The sequence below is a fragment of the Microtus pennsylvanicus genome, chromosome 4, assembly GCF_037038515.1.
Source record: "Microtus pennsylvanicus isolate mMicPen1 chromosome 4, mMicPen1.hap1, whole genome shotgun sequence".
NCBI lineage: Eukaryota > Metazoa > Chordata > Mammalia > Rodentia > Cricetidae > Microtus > Microtus pennsylvanicus.
In genome coordinates, this window is record NC_134582.1 from 112,061,030 (window position 1) to 112,074,278 (window position 13,249).

At 42.1% G+C, this 13,249-nt stretch overlaps 1 protein-coding gene across 1 annotated transcript in view; it reads right to left on the minus strand.

The window, feature by feature from the left end:
• The window catches only part of Gli3 (GLI family zinc finger 3), a 257,726-nt gene that overhangs the window by 68,036 nt on the left and 176,441 nt on the right, over positions 1 to 13,249 (minus strand). The window contains exon 8 of the mRNA XM_075970160.1: positions 688 to 901. Within this exon, the coding sequence (XP_075826275.1) occupies positions 688 to 901 (214 nt within the window). The remainder of the gene's footprint in view (positions 1 to 687; positions 902 to 13,249) is intronic.

Here is a 13,249-nt window from a genome sequence, read left to right on the forward strand (position 1 = left end):
GAAAATTAGGTTTGATTAATAACCAGAGCAAAAGTGAAAATGCTACTAAAAACAAACAAGCTTATTTGATAACGGGGCAACAATTCTGACAACGTCAGTCGCCCATAGGAGAGTCCAGCTGATGCGACCAAAGCTAGATAGTGCTGTCTTACGGCACTCTTCCCTTCCAACACATGAGTATCCACTGCTGGTGACTTTAAAAGTTGAAGAACAGCGTGAGCATCCTAGACTTTAACGAGCTATAGCAATTTCCAAAAAAGTTGAGTTTGGATGGGAGATCAGTACAATCTATTAGTGAAGTTCTTCAATTATAGCTTCTAGATCCTTCTTTAAATCAAAAGAGTAGAGAGACTGGAGGCCTATGTTTACTCAAGAATATCATACAGTGCTCAGTAGTAGCCTGGTTGTAGTAGAGGGATTGGACAGTGGCTGAGAGTCCACACACATCGACTATCAAAAGATGTAGTTTATAGATGGTCATATCAGGCAGTCTACTTTTAAATCACAAGCAAACGGTTCTGATAGAAGATGTCTTAGTTCACACTCATCAAAACTGAATAGACCTGAGTGAGACAACCAGATGCCCATGCAAAGGCTCGACAATGATGAACCTCATGGCACTAAGAGCCAGTGTGATGATAAGGCCTCTGTTGACCAAGATGAAACAAAGTGGCGTTTGTCTCTCACCTGTGAGGACTCAGAAGGGCCAGAGCTGACCTGGACAGGGTTCAGAACCGTCGGGATCCCAGGGATAGGCCTCTGTGTCGGAAATGTTGGAGCAGGGTGGATGAGTGGAGGGCTGTGCCCAAAGGCTGAGCCTAAGCTTTGCTGTCGGCTTAGGATCTGCTGATGCATATGGAGAGACACAGGGGCAGAGGGGTAGGTGAAGCTCAAGGCAGGGCTGAGGAGGAAGACAAGAAGAAAGAGTGTCACTCACACTGACATCAGAAACTATCACAAACCAAGGATGTTGATGACTACAGCCACCCAATCACACCAGGTCTATCTGTTGCGGTGAGAAGGTAGACACAGTCACTGTCAAATGTCTCGAACACTTCCTAGAAAAACCAGAACACTAAGAGCAGACATGTGTGCACAGCTTCCCCACATCACAGCCCTGATGCCAGATTCTAGAAAGTGGAAATAAGGGGCATCGGCTCAATAATAACTATTTATTGCAATAACAAACTTTTAATAAAAGAGAGAATGGGTGACTACGTGCTTTATAGTACTTTTATGTGCCCTGGATTCCGCTTGTTCCTGTGCATGGAGCAATTCCTTTAATCTTAGCTCACACCGATCGCTTTCATATGTCTCCAGATCTTATTACAAGAGGAAAGAAAATCAATTGGTTAAATGTGTTTTGAACACCATGCTTGTCATATCACTCATTTGTTTGTAAAGATGGAAAGCTTGGTTCATCCAGAATGCCACCTAAAGAATTTCCATCAGTGCCGTCTGGTTACAGAAGCTGATGGATTAACCTCTCCCCACTGAAATCAGTGATCAATGGGCTTCGATGGCTGCATATTCCAATGGGAGAGCACAGCTCCCTCCTCCAGCAAAATGGCATTAAGTGTCTATTACACCCCATTATGCATGCTAACGTCTGTCACCACTTCATTTTGCCACCTATATCCCAGGCCACAGTCAGTTCCCTGGAAGTGCTACTTATACTGCAGGACACGCCAGCCAATGGCCAGTGGCCAGAGACTTCTTTGTGTGAGCAGAGTTGAGGAACCAAATCCTCTAAAAGCAACAGCGGACTCTGGAGGACTTTTCCAGCGGCTTAAAAATGCATAGAGAACTAAAAGCTGCCTACACGGAAAACTCTCCTCTATTAAAAAAAACAATAATCTGATAATAAATTTACATGCAGGCACACATGCACGAGAGAGCACACACCCACACAATTGTAATGGTAGCCAGAAAGAACTAGGGTTTCTCATATTATTAGAGCTAGAACTCATGCAAATTTCCAATCTGGTGGGTTAATTACTATTGCTGCTAAACACATTAACTGAGAATAAAATAATTACAATAACAAAATCCAAACCATTTCGACGACTTTAAGTAATAATCAGAGATATACTCCCTTCATTAACGTGACTTTACATTTTTGTCTATTTGACTATAACCCATAAAAGGGCGGCTTCAATGGGAATTCATTACTACTATTCCTACAGAGAGTTTTCCTTTACAATAGCTTGCCCATGTAAGACTGAATACCATTAAGAATACCCTTGGAGAAACCCAGCGGGCTTTGAGGGACTCTCCTTTCATTTTACATTGTGTTTCCTTAATAAAGGGAAGCAGAAAGGTGGTAAAAACAGTGATTGCTCACAGTAAGTTAGAAGAATCAGTAGTAATATTCTGTTTCTGCGGTGCTATAGTTCCTGCCTGTATTTCTGTAAGCAACCATGAATGATTACAGCAAGACTCACCTAAGGTAGCTGTGTGGATGATTGATAGGGCATTAATCAAAAGATGCATATCTACTTCAGAATTTGTTCACAAGCTTTCTTCTAATAGCTGATTTCATGTTCACTGAGCTCTGTGCCAGTTTGTCCAATTTATTTTTCGGTGTACAAGCCATTCATCAAAACCCACAATGATTTAACACCTTCCCCTCCTTTGGGTGAATGGGTATTACTAAGTGTAACTACCTTACTCTACTCATTAAAGGAACAAAACTCGAAGACCCCACTTCAGGTATAATTAGAATGTCAACAGCCCCGGCATTATCCTTTATACACATTTTTAGTTTCTCGGGGTCTGAACTATCCAGCAGGCTAAGGAAGGAAACCCAGGAAGAGGACACTGACACTTCAAACTGTGGATGACATCAGAATTCCCTGTATGTGGAACGCCGAGCAAGAGAGGTAAATATTTTTAAAGTATCAGAGCAGATTAATCAAGGCTCGGCATCCCTATAAGACATTCTTTAGCACACAGTTCTTCTTGCCTATGGGTACCTAAGAGGTTGAGATTTCCAGCACACTTTTGTAGCTCTCATTGTGGCTTACTTTTCATTGGTGAAACCAGGTAGCTGAAATAAATACACTCTAAAATTTACTTGAACTACTAGGCAGCCGGGCTGACAGACAGACCAATGACTTCTCAGCCTTTGCAGTTTATTATAAGCCAGGAACAGATGACCTAGATACTGCAAACTTCCAAGATGCCTTTGATGAGCACAGAATGTTCAGCCCTAGCTGCTGCCACTAACACAGCTCCTAGGACAGGCTACAGTAGGGCTGTCAACTCTAGACCACAGACCACTTTAGAATCGAATGAAAAAAGCACAAAGTTCTATGCTCTAACACAGTATCCATATACGTAGGTTTTGCAGTCAGTGCTGCTCAGAACATTGCCTATACAGAGTTCTCAGGCTGCGTTCTTAAGGAAAAAGCAGAAAAATGGGCCAAGCAAGACTGAGCATGGCAGTTCCGTGCATTAGAGACCGAATATACTACCTGGTAAATGATGCCTCCATGTGTCCTCTCATGGTGGAAGTGTAGAGACCTTCTGAGTTCTTGAGGGGGAGCCAGGGAACCCAAGCCTATGTGACCAAGTCTACATGCACAGGGCCATGGAAGGGGAAGTGCTGATCTATGAAGTTCTGGCTTCTTGGTACAGAGGTGGCCACTCTCGAAATTGGACTTACCGTGTCCTCTACCCAGATCCCTCTACCTCTAGAGCTAAGCATGAAGCTCTGGGCTCCTGCCTCGTCCACTGCTTTTAGAGGCTGCTCACATTCCCTGCTCCATCTGGCTCTCTCTTCTGGCTGACTCTAGCTCTTCTCTCACGGGACCTTGGTCATTAATTTAATGACACAGATAATTCAAAATAAAATCAAAACTTACAGCTTATCCAACATCTGCAGCTAAACCACATCTACAGATAAGGTAATTTGTTCACAGGTTCCAGGGAATTAGGATATGAGTTTCCTTGGAGCCATTATTCTGCCTAGTATCCTCAGACTACTGCCACTTCAAAAAGAAACAAACAAACAAAAAAGCCATATTAAAAAAAATCTTCCTCTGGAAATTCCAATTAGACATCATATGCACCAAATCACATTAAGGCATCAAAGCTAACATTTAACTTTACTTTCCCCACTATGGGTAACACAACAGAGGTTTCGCTGATTACAAAAGACAAAATTGAAGGAAAAGGTCAATTGTCCTTAAAGAGTCCCCCTCAAAGGCCCTTGAAAAATAGTGCATGTATTCATTCGACATTATCTACAAATACAATGTATCAATATTATTAAAATTTCTTATATAATCCAGAGCCACCAGCTCAGGGCTGTCACCATCCAGAGTGGGCTGGGCCCTCCCAGATTATCACTAATCAAGAAATGTACAAAAAATTCTTTAAGAAAGGAGGGAGGGAGAGAGAGAGAGAGAGAGAGGGAGGGAGGGAGGGAGGGAGAGAGAGAGAGAGAGAATGAGAATATGGTCCATAGACTTGCCTACAGTTGATTTGATGGGGGCGATTTCTAAACTGAGATTCCCTCTCCCCATAGATGCCTAGGTTATGTCAAATTGACAAAGACGCCCTCAATTGATAGGTATCAATAACTACATCTTGGCTCAACTGGATCAGCACAAACACTTAGAGAAGCTAGAGACTGGTATTCCTTGTCATACACATTTACTGGCTACATCTCCCGAATAACTAATGTAAGTACTAATTGGTCTTCACTTATTAGAAGAGTAAAAAAAGCAGAAAAATGTGGATTTTAGACATCTGAGTGATCAGCACCAGTTTATAGTTACTGGAGTGTTTGTTTAGCAGGGCCCTGAATGGTGTGACTTATGCGCAGAATCCTGGGCAAAGCTGAGTCAGAGCTGCTCTGTCAGGTTCATCTCTCACACAGCACTGAGCTGAAACTCAGTGTGAGCAACAACCCTCTATTTGAAAAGCAGTTCATTTTCCCAAACGACTTAAAAAAAAAAAGACCTTCAAGCCAGAAAGACAGCGCAGTAGCTAAGAGCACTTTCCGCTATTACAGAGGACTCAGATTCAGTGTCTAGCGCTCACTACAAAATTTTAGTTCCAGAAAATCCGATGTCCTCTTTTGGCCTCAATGGACATCAAGCACATATTTGGTACACATACACGCATGCAAGAAAAAAAAACACTCGCATGCATATTTTTTTATCTAAAATAAAAAATTTAAATAAGATTTTCAAAATCTGAGCCAGAAAGTTCTGATTTATATGTATACTTTATCAAAAATCAGATTTTTTGATAAGCATAAGATTTTTCTGCTGAGATTTATTTCCAGTGTTCAGGTAAGCGATACAGCATGTGCTTATAACATGCTGTGAGGCCTTGGGCTCAACTCTCAGCTTCTGTTACCTCCCCCAAAGTGTAAATTTGACTATTTCTCATATTTAATATAACAGCTTCCAATACAGTTATCTGCTGCTATTGGAATCCAACCAACTATTCTCCCGGCTGGGTAATCCTGGGGATGGTAGCAGAAAGAACATATATAAAACAGTTAAATCTCATTAGTTATAACATTTCATTCATTAATTCCAGAAATCTGAACTGAGAACTTTCTCTATGTCTTACTATTTCTAGCCAGAAAACTATATGTTGATCATCAATATGGAAAGCTTTAAAATGTCTAATCTTGTTAGAGACATAACTCTGTCCCACCATAAGTTATATGAATGCTCTCTCTCCTACGGCCAGTCAGTAAGTCACATTTTCATTTAATTGTTAGAGCAACAGACTAATACATGAGACACTAAAGGTTATAACTGTACAAATAAGTCATTAAACATTTACTCAGCCCTACTATAAAAAATCATTTCAAAGACACTGTATTCAAGTCACATGGAAAACCCCATTAACAGAGCTTACAAGAAGACCCTATAATGTGTTTTTTAATTTCTCAGTGGGAGGTAAGAAGAGTGATGCTAGATTTCTTAGATAATTGTGCCATCAATAAAGCACCATGGTTTGGACTGATGCAATCCTTTGTACTGGAAGAGCTGATCCTTTTTACATTAAGATGAAAACAAGAAGGAGTCTACGCTAGCCAGACAAGCAAAGGGGAGAAAGCAGTACTACATCATAGTCACACCATGTATCATACTGAAACTTCTTGTTTGTGTGGTAACTTTTAAAAAGCAGCATTTTCTCTGAAGATAACTGTTTTTTCTTATAGTTCCCATAGAATTTCCCATTCCTACATGATGGTAACGGAGGTATTAGTTTTTTCTCTTTCATGTGTCAAAGCACAACAAACCTGGGGTTTATGAGTAGCTAGGCAGTTAAGTACTCCCCACCTTTGATCTACACTGATGCAACAGAAAGCCTTCTCAGCTTCTGAGTTCATCTCTGTAATCTCTCGATGATCTGGACTGGGTTATACGGAGCTGGCCAGGAAAGTGGCTAAGTTACACGGCAGCCCCGCAGCGGATGGTAAAAGATAGAGCGAGTCAAACAGGCACAGCTAATTCCAGTGCCTTGTGTGAGCAAGGCGTGACTCCTCTGGATTAGAAGGAAATGTCTTGCTTTAAATGCACGCTGTACTCTCCTCAGTGGCTACCAACAGACCTCTATTTTCTAACTTACAGATTTGAAGTGCATTTGTTTATTTTGAGACAGGGTCTCACTATGTCAGCCCTGGCTGGACTGAAGGTCTTTATGTAGACCAGATAGTACTTGATCTGACAGAGATCCATCTCAGACTGCTAGGATTAAAGATATGAGCCACCACACTGGGCCCAGGCTAAAGCATTCCAAAAAGAAACTCATTTGATCACACTTCAGAGTGCTCCTATAAATCAGGATGGAGGGTAAGCCCAGTTCCCTAAAGGTAGAAGAATCTAAGGGCTTGCTTTCTGACTTCTGCCTCTCCTAAATCTTTTGCTGATGAACTTGGATGTCAAACGAGGCAGCACCGAGCTAACCCTAGGCAAAACTGTAATCTAATCACACCCAACTTTGAGTCATGTTGTAGGTTCTGTGCTAACAAAATCATTCACTTCTTGTTGCATCTCTGGAATTTACCATACAACGACTGCCATTCAAAGAATAACTCTTTCCAGTTTTGCAAAGAATGGCCTCACAGCTTCCATTAATTATACATGTATAGATATAGGTATACATATGCACCCATGTGCTTATACTTGAGGGCAAACAAAGTAAAAACTTCTACTTCCATCCATAAAAATTCCTAAGGCACATTTATTGGAAAACCCAGCTAGGCCTCAGCAGGAAGGAACAGGGAGGTACAGACCCACACATTCATATGAAAGCGTCCTAACATTTATGTTCTGGTAGGCACAACCTGAGTAGCCTTGAAGAATGTGTGTTGGGCTTTCTATTGCGAAGGTACTGTAGAAAATTAAGAAGCGAATTGTCACCAACCAAACAGCTATGAACAGGAATAGCGGCGCACACTCTGATTTGGGAGGTGCTAACAACCTTTGAAGCAGTACATGGGCTGAGCAAGTCCACATGGTTAGAAAAATCATGTTCATATGAGCAACACAGCTAGTCTTATTTCTCCCATGTGAGTGGTGTTTCCCAGTCTTGTTCGAACTATGCTTCAGCCACTCAAGGATTTCTAGAGGAAACACAACCTGGTGGACAGGAGAAGACGAGAGGACCTACCAGTCTGAGGCAGTGGTGGCTTCACTCTTTGGCAGCCCACCAACCCCTCTGAGCATGTCTCCACAGTCGGAGAGTCAAACAGCCTTTTAGAGTGTCCCAAGTCTTCCACTGCTCTTATGCCACTGGGCATGGACACTGTATAATTTAGTTCTGTTGTCTATGTCCCCAAACCTGAGCCCTGGCTGCCCTTATCTAACAGTCTTCTAGCCCTCTGGATCAGCGCCAGTTCTTCAGATGCCCCGCTCCTCCTATTGCGGGCTCTAAATGCTCAACACTGTTCTTGGACAGTCACTGAAAGCTCCTCCTGTGGGGATTCCCATTATCTTACAGGTCTTTGCTTCCTGACACCCGGGTCACATTCTCTACAGTAACGACCAGCCTTCAAGTAAGCTCGGCCAACCATCTGCTCATTTATTCATCTCTGCTTGGCGGCTTTTCTTCCGGTAAGTTCCACGAAGGTGAGGATTTCACTTACTCATTCCGCAGCCTCTGCACCTAGCCTGTCGTTAAACTCGTTCAAGTGTTTAGGGAATGAATAATTCAAAAGAAAATGATCTTTTAAAAAAGATGCTGTTAACAACTTTATTAATAATATTAAGGAGGAAAAAAGGGACACCTCGAAAATTTTAGAGGACGGGATCAGAGATTTTTAAATATACCGCTAATATGGCATTGTAGGCATCTATTTCCAGTATGTTTAATGTGTGTGTGTGTGTTGATTCGCCAGTATAAGCAATATATTTGCTCTCATTAGCAGTAGAGAGCCAGAGAGCTGTGGAACTGCACAGGTTCCTACCTCCCATTAGGCAGCATCCATGGACCTAGCCAAATGCATCCTCATTGCACAGGGCTCTGAACCAGGGAAGGATGACGGTGTACAGAGAGGACAGAGTCACTACAGTCCCCAGGCTAGGCTTGTCTGTGCAGACAAGAGAAAAACCAGCAATAACTGTGAAACTGGAGACCTTGAAACTCAAGTGGGTGATCTGTAAAGCTGAACAAGAAATAACATTTTCATTGAGATGATTTTCCTAACTCTGCAGATCTTAAACCACTACTCAGATTTTGCCACTACATTGAGAGTGAAAAAGCTACACCCGGTGCACTGGGAATGCGTTCACTAATCATGCCTCCATTCCATTTACACTTGGCGAGAGAAGGATTATTGGAAACGTCTTCTCTTCCTATGATGGCTTAATGTCTGCGGGCAGAGGTATTAGTATAACAAACTTTTAAATGTAATATAAATAATGAGCTGTTTGCAATGTTAGGTTTAACCGTGAACTGAGGACCACAGACTGCTTGATGCTGTGGTCTTCAGTAAAAACCTTCCAGTGATAGAGAATTTACAACTTATTTAAATGAAATACTTTATAGTATGTGTGAAGATTTCTGAGTTATAGCACCTGTGAGAATAAAAAAAAAGTTAGGATAACACACCTAGCCCGACATATCCAAGCACTATAGTTAATATGGCAACAGGCTCTTGAGTGCATCTGTTTTATATGATGGTTAAAGGAGCCTAAATTATTAAGTAAATATTTTAAGAAATCAAAATTAATATACTAACGAGACAGATATTTACTGTTTTAACTCTTTTATTTTTGCATCATTTTTTTGTCTCTGATACATATATAATAATCAATCTGAGGGGATGTAGAATAACATTTAAATAGATCTTAACTTTTAGAAAACCATAATAAAACAGGGTGAAGGGTATTCTTATTGCTCAGTAGGGGTTGGAAACCTCTGTAATTTATTCATTCAATAACTATTTGTTGCACCCGTGTTAATGGGAGGGGGCAAAGATGATGCAGAGATGTGAGAGGAGAGGTCTGGTACTCTTTCTACTCCAGGAAAATGGACCCAAACAACTGTTTTATTATGTAACTGCAGCCTTACAAACCTAAATGGCATAATTACTCTTTGTACTGCCAACATTAATAGTGAAGTAGGCCACAGAAAATCCCAAATGTGAAAGTCAGGTGTGTCTGGGGGTAAAGGATTAAGTAGGAGCCCGGAACGCTTGTGGTAGTAACCAAGCACAGTAAATTGGTCAGCTTCCTCCTTCCACGTACCAATCTGCATATCTAGCTCAAGGCAGACATCAAATGTACTTCAAGCTCAGTTTCTTTTGCACTGTTCACTCTTAAGAATGGCACATTGAGCCTATAATTAGTGATACTAGAGAAGCTAATTAAGGAGAACCCAAAGAAAAACATATAGGCATCCTCCTGAATATTAACCTTCAGCAGGTGATGAAAGGAGACAGAGACAGAGACCCACATTGGAGCACCGGACTGAAATCTCAAGGTCCAAATCAGGAGCAGAAGGAGAGAGAGCATGAGCAAGGAACTCAGGACCACAAGGGGTGCACCCACACACTGAGACAATGGGGATGTTCTACTGGGAACTCACCAAGGCCAGCTGGCCTGGGTCTGGAAAAGCCTGGGATAAAACCGGACTCTCTGAACATAGCGGACAATGAGGACTACTGAGAACTCAAGAACAATGGCAATGGGTTTCTGATCCTACTGCATGCACTGGCTTTGTGGGAGCCTAGGCAGTCTGGATGCTCAACTTACTAGACCTGGATGGAGGTGGGGGTTCCTTGGACTTCCCACAGGACAGGGAACCCTGATTGCTTTTCGGGCTGGGGGGGAGGGAAATGGGAGGCGGTGGCGGGGAAGAGACAGAAATCTTTAATAAATAAATAAATTTATATAAAAAAAAAGAACGGCACCTGCTCTCAGGGTGTTCACATGCCTCTTTCCTGGTAAGGACTGCTGAGTTGGTTTATTTGGGTCTAGGGAACACAATGCATTGAAGTTTCTGTGGCAAGTGGAGATGATACTGTCCATTAAAATACTTCCTGCAGTACAACAGTACATGGCAGCTCATCCCATACTGGATTACATCCTTCTATGGAAAAGAAGGGGCATGTTATCTTAACATACCATGAATCTATATCAAAGACTGAGACACCCTACTGAAAGGCAAGAAAGAATATGAGCATGTGATGGTTCTGGGTCACCTGACTTTCACAGGAGCTTTTGAGACCTCAACTGGTCTTTAAAGTGAATCTCTTCTTCCACTTTTAATGAAACGATTAAGCTGGGATACCACCAGGCTCTGAAGTGAGGCACCTGCTTCTCTGAGCAACTCTAAGATGTCACAAGGATGCTTGCTAAGTATAAATGACATTACTGTGGACATCTAAGACACTGCAAAGAGTAAAGCAAGCAAGTGGGGATAATTGAGAGAAGAAAAAATTGTTCACAAAGTCATTCTGGGGCTAGCGGTGTAGTTCCATGGTAGAGCACCTCCTTAGTATATTCAAGGTCCTGAGTTCAATGACCAGCACCACCACCTCCCCACAAAAGCTACTAAGTGAACTGTGTAATTTGTACAAACTATCACAGTATTCTAAATTTCTACGTGGATGTTTTAGTCAAGTCACACAACAACAATGTATCAGCTAATTAACATATAATTTATGGTAGCAGATGACCAAAAAACACAAGCTAGGAGAACAGGAACAACCTGCCTTGGGTTGGAGAGCAACAGGCTGAAACATCACTGATGGTGTTATTGTAAGTACCATTCAGGGTTATTTCTATTTAATTTCATCCAGTGGGGAAGAAATTTTGTTCCACTGTGGATCCATATCACCTTTAATAAAATATGACCCGTTCCAACACACTGGATGTCTTACCTGCAGCTGTTAAATATGCAGATTAGTGGTAAAGCTGAGATCGGACTACAGACAAATGCTCAAAGCCTACACTTGTGACTACACTGGCTGACCCTGAGACACCGTAGACCCCAGTCTATCCACTGACTATACTGGCTGACCCTGAGACACCGTAGACCCTAGTCTATCCACTGACTACACTGGCTGACCTGAGACACCATAAACCCCAGTCTATCCACTGATTAAACTGGCTGACCCTGAGACACCATAGACCCCAGTCTATCCACTGATTAAACTGGCTGACCCTGAGACACCATAGACCCCAGTCTATCCACTGATTAAACTGGCTGACCCTGAGACACCGTAGACCCTAGTCTATCCACTGACTACACTGGCTGACCCTGAGACACCGTAGACCCCAGTCTATCCACTGACTACACTGGCTGACCCTGAGACACCGTAGACCCCATATCCACTGACTACACTGGCTGACCCTGAGACACCGTAGACCCCAGTCTATCCACTGACTACACTGGCTGACCCTGAGACACCGTAGACCCCAGTCTATCCACTGACTACACTGGCTGACCCTGAGACACCGTAGACCCCAGTCTATCCACTGATTAAACTGGCTGACCCTGAGACACCATAGACCCCAGTCTGTCCACTGACTACACTGGCTGACCCTGAGACACCGTAGACAACAGTCTATCCACTGATTACATTGGCTGACCCTGAGACACCGTAGACTCCAGTCTATCCCCTGACTACACTGGCTGACCCTGAGTCATCGTAGACCCCAGTCTGTTGACTGATTGCATTGGCTGACCCTGAGACACCCCAGACCCCAGTCTATGTACTGACTATAGTCACAAAAGCAGGTGTTTTCTTCATCCCATGTTTCCACTTTTCATAGGCCATATGAAAAGAAGAGCAAAAAATGAGAATCATGATTTATAATAATGCTAACTTATCTGCCAGTGAGAACTGCTGATAATTGAACTAGAAAATAATTAAAACTTCACTGGAACATGTTCTATGGAACAATAGTATTAGTTATTCTTAATACATATGGAGGCCATACTATTGCTTATGTGTATTTTTCTGAAGTGCTGAAGTTTCCCAAACATGTAAACTCACCATGAAAAACATAATTAATAACTAGAGCTCTTGTCCATTCATAAAAAAATAAATAAAATACATTCTTACTTATTTAAAGCAAGGCTTGTAAAACAGTCGTTTTACTGTGTTTCTTGGTGTTTTTGTTTGTTTGTTTGTTTTTGACAGGACATCAAGTAGCCCCAAATGGTCAAATGGGCATGCAGCAGAAGCTGGCCTCCTGATGCCTGTCTGCACTTCCCAAGCTCCCTGCCATCACCCCAGCTTCACTAGCGTGCGCTCTCAAAACAAAAAAACCGCCCACAGTTGGCAAAACTGTAACTCAAAGATCTCTGGTACGTGAACACTTAACCCATGGTGAAACTTGTACGGGAGAAAAAAGAGCTAAAGGTTAGAGCCAGGACTATTTAATCAACTATTAGAATACTATTGGATTCTGTCTCTTTTAGTTATAACTAGTACTGTTCAAATCATGTGACTAGTTGAAAAAAGTGAGCATCGCACAATTTCTTAGCATGGCTTCTTTGAGCTTCTTTTATATTCAGCGATAACAGTCCAAAACTGATCATTAGCAATAGGAAGCATCTTTATAAAAATCATTTTTATATTCCTTACATTCATGTAGGGGCATGTTAAAATTATTTCCTTGTACAGAAAAGCTAACCAAAGTCTTTATCTTTAAAAGTAAGCTGGAAGGGGACTGGAGGGTTGGCTCAGAGGTTCAGAGCACTGGCTGCTCTTCCAGAGATCCTGAGTTCAATTCCCAGCAACCACATGATGGTTCACAACCGT